General features: G+C 48.6%; 1 protein-coding gene across 1 annotated transcript; it reads right to left on the bottom strand.

Moving 5' to 3' along the window:
* Positions 1–1422: 1422 nt before the first annotated feature.
* Positions 1423–3247, bottom strand: LOC123055809 (uncharacterized). The gene is made up of 5 exons (XM_044479659.1): positions 3037–3247; positions 2819–2950; positions 2368–2497; positions 1824–1932; positions 1423–1454 (listed from the first exon to the last, which is right to left on the bottom strand). Exons 1-5 carry the CDS (start codon positions 3165–3167, stop codon positions 1423–1425), a joined length of 534 nt encoding a protein of 177 aa, XP_044335594.1. The 5' UTR covers positions 3168–3247.
* Positions 3248–6550: the final 3303 nt, after the last annotated feature.

Raw genomic sequence — 6550 nt, 5'->3', positions numbered from 1 at the left:
ACCCAGAAAACGCGCGGTAGGGCGTCCCATGTCTCGGCAAGGAAGAATATATGCGTGCACCACCCGGGAGGACCCCGAAACCGCACGGTAGGGTGTGCCATGTCTCGGCACGGAGGAAAAATGTGCGTGTAAAAATATACTGTATCAGACGTAGTAGTACCTATGGTTCGACCTCAGGACCTAGCCAGTCGGTCGAAAACACCTCACTAGCCACACAGCTTCATCATGCTAACGTGGCAAGGAGGATAGGTGTGGTTAGCTCCGCCTCTACCAGCCACAACGTCTCTTGTTCTAGGCAATTCTTCTATTTTCCAAGCTTTTTTTAGTTATAATAACACCACGGCAAGCTAGCGCCGCTCTTCGTGTGTGCCCGTGTGTCTAAAGGTTAGACGATGGAGAGGGGAGAGAGATCGCAGACCTGGGACCCACCAGTAAGTGATTCAACGGTCATGCACGTGTTGACGAGGCACTCCCTCTACTCTACTCAATGTAATACTACTGTATAAAATCAAGTTATGGGACAAAGCCAACAACCATTGTTATTTCACGCTATCGACTTACGCTTTGTAGTCCAGGTTGCCAGTTCGAATCTCGTCTTTCAGATTTGTTAGTTTTAGGTCCAAATTTGATCAATGACAAGTGGGACCCCCGTGTGTTGTTCCGATATTTCAGTGTAGGTTGGTTTTTTTCAACAAACTTTTTGCGCGGTTAGACAAGTAACGGCATGAGTTACATTTGCAAGTTTACGAACAAAAATAACAGCGGCATAGAATATCACCTCCACCCCGCAGCTTAGATGCTATGGTCATACGAGTTTTTACTTCGTTGGAACTGAGATTCAATGGCTTGGGAGTAGTCTTTGTAATTATGCGCAATTTCCAAACTCTCCAAGGTTTTTTTGCAAATAAAACATTTAGGCCTCGTGTGTGCCGCTGCATCTTGGATCCGACGGCTTCTCGTTACTCATATTAGGTGCTCCCCGTAGCTTAATTAGCTGATACGGTGATACGAGCATCTAGGTCGTATGATCTGTGATCAGATGCCACATGCGTAGTACTTGTACTTTCTGCGCAATTCCCAAACTCTCTCAGGCGTATATTGCAAAAACATTCAAACCTCCTACTGTGAGCCGTTAGATCTCCGTGAACTCGTATCACCATAGAATCTACAGTGCGGGGGCACCTCATATTCTCCCGTGCGAGAAAACATCACACTACTAGGAAAAAGGCTACTAGCAGCGCGGGTACCCGCACTACTAGTATTGCGCTACAGCTAATAGTTAGTAGTAGCGTGGGTGAAACCCGCGCTACTACTAACTTTGTTAGTAATAGCGTGTGCCACCCACGCTACTGCTATTACAGACTCGCGCTACTACTAATGAAGTAGTAGTAGCATGCCTATAATACCAGCGCTACTAGTATCCTAAATACTAGTAGGGCACTTTTTTCCCAACGCTATTAGTAACAAATTAGGAATAAAAAAATAAAAATAGATGCAGTATTCATGAATGGAGATCAGAAACACGTCCAGTGCAAAATAAATTTCACAGAACCATCTTAACACTTGAAGTGTTCATGGATGCAACATTGAACATCTCAACTCGAAGAGATCACGAGGACGCACACAACCATCATCAAAAGGTTGGTACCTTCCCTAGCGTTTCACCACCAACCTAACCAGACCACTTCTCTAGATGTATGTACAAAGTGTCGAGGTCCTCCACCTTGAGGAACTCCGGACGGTGGCGTCGTCCTCCACCTTGGTGACCTCCGGACGGTGGCGTCGAGGTCCTCCACCCTGGGGACCTCCTGCATCGCAATCACCTGGACGATAATCTGTATGACGCGGTCGCGGGGCTTCACGGTGAAGTCTGCCTCCGAGTAGTTGAAGAGCACGACCCCCATCGGGCCGCAGTAGTCCTCGTCGATCACCCTGCACCCAGTCGAGAAAGTGAAAACTTGTTAGTTCGCGCGCTCGTGCAGATCCAGTAGGGTATTTTCTTCAATTATCTGTCTCTTTTAGTCTATTATGAATCTTCAAAACGGAAAAACACCTACTAAATGCATACCCTAGCTGTACGTGTTCATGCTATCTTCTTGTTTTGGTGCATTCAAGAAATACTAGTGTATTTGAGCTATATATGCTTGAAATATTTGACAGTTAACATCTGTTCAAAATTTATCATTTCATGGATAGGGAAATCGCCAACAAAGGACATCAGAAAATTGATTCCCACTGCTCTTCAAAACAGGGAATAGGTGAAGTCTATTTTTAATTTTGATATTCCATGCCAACTTCAAGTATATATGCTAGCATGTAATCTTTGAACGTGGATCAAAATGAGATTTCAGGCTTTGTCGGCCTTACCATGATCAGTACTAAATTCTCTAGGCTGCTCAACCTTTCCCTGTAGGGACTAGGGAGCATTTGTTTCACCAGGTATCTCATTCTTAAGTTTGGGAAGAAACCTGCATCCCTTGAGATAGTCATCCATATCCTGAAGAAAAAACAGTATACATTTTCAGTGACTCACAATATATCATCAAATACTGCTCAGGTTTACTTCTAAGAATAATTGTTAAAGATCATCCAATGTTTTCTTACGATCTTCCACTCTGTGAAGTAGAAGCAAAAACTGAAAGCTAAACACACACTAAAATTACCTTCATAAAATTCTTCAGATAGCGAATGAGCGATAGACAAAAAATATATACTTCAGATAGCAAGGAGCAGGCCAACAGGCAACAACATTAGTTTTTTAGCAGCGGCGACAAGTAACTACGGAGACATTGCAGGTGAAGAGATGAAATATGGATACCCTTCGTCCCCGACGAGCAGACTTTGTTGACAGTGGTGCAGGGTACGGTGTTGGGCAGGCGACGCGGAGAGAGGCCTGCCTGGCCGGGGCCTAGCCGAGCTTTGCGCTGAGGACGTTGCCCATGGACACCTCCTGCACCAGCGCCGGGGTCGACGTTGACTCTTCAGAGATTTAAAAGTGCAAGTGTGGTTCAGATGAAGGTAAGGATAATGAGATACTTGCTTGCAGGAAAAACTCCCATGCTCGCTTGATGATGATGATGTCTCGCTTGATACTCCCTTGTCCGCTGAGACGGCACTCTGTCGCCGCTGGCCACCAGCGGCATTCTGCTCAATGGCGGCCAAGGCATGCCTTGTGGCTGTCCAGGAAGCTCGAATCAGGCTGAACCTGAGAAGAAACAGAGCACGGTCGTGTGATGTCCTGGCTGAATCAGAGTACATTGCCTAGGAAAATAAAGTGGGCAAAAGGAGGAGCGTACAATAAGCAAAAGTGCAGAACAACATTCTTAATTAAATTTAACCCTGGCAGAATACTTGGTTATCCAGTGCAAAATGGTTGCCTTTTAAACTATGGAACACAAAGAATCAGCATTAGCCGTCAATGCAAATCAGCTTCTCTCCACAGAGAAGAGAACACGTCTTGGTCTCTTGGATGCATGAAGCACACCGTATATGCTAATCTTATCAGAGGATTTTCTTTTCAATTTAATCGCTTGGACAACCTGACACTACACTGAAACAAAACGTCCTGACTCCGAAGTCTCTATCCTAATCATGACAGAAATGACTTGGAAAAATGTATTAGTTCTCCCTAATACACGATAACTGATGTAGATAAAACTACTCTGTATAAAGTCTCTCATTAGCCTCTTGTTAGGTACTCGAATATATTTGGCAAACACAAATCTCAGAGCCAATTAACACATAGTCGGCGTGTATTTCAGGATAGAGAGCAGATAGGGTAATCAAAAAATGTATCCCCATGTTCATCGATTTACTAGCAAAGAAACTAGAGCAGAAGGTTCAGAGCAGAGCACCTGCATGAAGGATTCAGAAGGGAGGATTCCTCAAGTGAGATTCACCCCACGACGAAGGGGCCAATCTCCCCGGCCCGCATGCCGCGGGCGATCTCGTTGGCGACCAGCAGGCACGCCGACACCCACCCGGCGAGCACCGCCCACACCATGTCCACCATGTAGGCCGCCAGCCCCCACGGCATGGTCATCCTTCCCCTTCCTTGCTCTGCCTAGCCTTAGCGTTCCTTACTTTGCTGGCGTTGCCGTTGCCGTTGCAAAGGAGGCAGGCAATTCCACAAACACCTAGCCTGCAGTTTTGAAGAGACGAAATGAAGACCGGGAAACGAATCAAAGAGCGGATGAGCAAGTAAGCAAGTAAATCTCCCCTTCACCTTGCGATGGACCCCCTGTCGTGGTTCTAAGTCTGACAGTAGAATGGGAGGTAAGAATGTAAAGGCAAGGTCCTAGCTATGGAGAAGCTGTACGCACGAGTTTTACGAGTTCAGGCCCTTCTCGGAGGAAGTAACAACCCTACGTCTCGGAGCCCGGAGGCGGTCGACTGGATTATATGCGTGTGTGTTACACGGGGTGCGAACCCTTGTGCCAGTGGAGGGGGGTGGCTTATATAGAGTGCGCCAGGACCCCAGCCAGCCCACATTATAAGGAGTTCAATGTATAGTAAAGTAATATAAATGACTATTAAGTCTAAGAGTAAATGCCCGACCGTTGCTGTGCGGAGTGACTTTAGGTCTTCTGCACGTCGAGTGATTTAGTGGTCAAGTGACATAAACATGGGGGGTCGTCGAGTGAATGGTAGGTCGAGTGGATTGCATTCGACACCTTCGTTGGGTCCCCTCTATTTGCTCCTGAACCTCTTTGCTTCTAGGACAAGGATCTTAGGTAGGAGGTATAGGTCAGGCCTATTACCCTATCCCAGGTCTATGTCCTCATCATTAGCCCCCGAATGGATTGAGGTCCGAGTGAAAAGAAGGTTGAAGTTGACCTTACTCTGGCTCTTGCTTTCATCTCCAAATGGAGGCCAGTTGTTGGAACTTCGGTTTCGTTTCAGTCACCTTGATCGATTCAGAAATGACCGATTGGTTTTATAATGTCATCCGTAGAGTGTTATCTTTGACATGGAATCTTTGGCGTGATTGGTTGTAGAGGATCCCGGATTTCGCGGGATTCGAAATTTTGGTGGAAGCGCGCCAGGCGGAGCGCGCCGTGGTAAGCGGAGTAGATAACTAGGACGTTTCGATTTCCGCGCCACCTTTTTCGCCACGTATCTCGTGTGCAACTGTTAAGGGATTTGACAGGATCGCCCGGACCCACGCGTCAGCCACTCGGAAGTAGGCCCTTAAAAGCGGCGAGGTCGAGGCGTCCGCATTGTGTGTGCCCATTCTCCTTCTTCCTCCTCTTGCTCCTTTACCTCATCCGGCTTCTCCACTCTCGACGCGGCCGCTCCGCCGCCATGGGGAAGGAGAAAACGGCGGCACTGGAACGCGCGAAGAAGGCGACGGGGGTGGCGAAAAGCAAGAAGGCGAATCGGGGATCTTCATCGCGCTCGGGGCTGCCGTCGGGTTGGATCCAGGGAGATTGGATCCGATCCTCACTTCAGCAGGAAGACTTGGACGATATGGCCGAGCTAGGGCTGATCGTCCATGAGTCTGCGCGGCTGCCGGAGGGGGAAACGGAGCCATAGCCGCGACCGGGTGAGTGTGTTCTGCTCGCCACTCATGTCGACCGCGGCTTCTCGCTTCCTCCACACCCCTTCTTTCGAGGTTTCTTGAATTTCTTCGGGGCTCAACTCCATCATTTCACTCCCAACACCATCACATATCTTGCCGCATTTGTGTCCAGGTGCGAGAATTTCCTGGGGTGTCGACCGCACTGGGGTCTTTTTAAGCACATTTTCACTATCCGCTCCCAAATAGTGAAGAAAGCGAACTCGAACAACGAGAAAACCCATGTTATCCAGATGTGTCGGGGTCTGGGTATTCAGAAGAGGAAGAGGAGTTCCTTCCCTTCGATGACTCTTCCTGACTCGGTCAGGGGCTGGCAGTCGACCTGGTTCTATTGCCAGGATATCGCGACCCCAGGCCACTCGACTGGACTTCCCCCTTTCTCTTTTGGTCGTGTTCAGACTCCACCTTCGTTGAAAGTGACCACCGCGGAGAAGGCGGAAACGGGCATGTTGGTCGAGAGGGTAGTTCAACTGATCAACCAAGGTGTCACCGGCATGGATCTGCTAGAGGTGTTCCTCAGTCGGCGCATTCAACCACTCCAAGCTCGTGACCACTCCATGTGGATGTACTCCGGGGCTGGTGATACCGCTCGGGTTCATCCGGAGGAGGTGACGGCCAAAACAGTGGCTGAGGGGCATCACCGGGAACTAGGACAACCCCACGGGCGCCAGGAGAGTCAAACCTTTCAGCGACAGCAACCAGCCAGACAAGGTTTGGCCATTACAACTGATTGAATTTGGATGTGTTTTCTGACTGTTTGTTGATCCGACTGATTTCCGCTCGGCTCCTTGTTTTGTAGATTTATACAGAGATGTACTCAATGCCCAATGGTGAACAAGCTCTAGAGCAGTACCATGAAGGCGAGGACAGCGCGGAGGAGAGCGGCAAGTGGGAGTCGCCAGCCGACGATGATGAAGATGAGAGTGATGAGTCGGACGACGAGGAGGTAGCTGACTCACCACCTCGTTCTGA

Source organism: Triticum aestivum, chromosome 2D (genome assembly GCF_018294505.1).
Source record: "Triticum aestivum cultivar Chinese Spring chromosome 2D, IWGSC CS RefSeq v2.1, whole genome shotgun sequence".
NCBI classification, from domain to species: Eukaryota; Viridiplantae; Streptophyta; class Magnoliopsida; order Poales; family Poaceae; genus Triticum; species Triticum aestivum.
The sequence above is the reverse complement of the archived record's forward strand: the minus strand, read 5'-3'. Positions and strand labels throughout refer to the sequence as shown.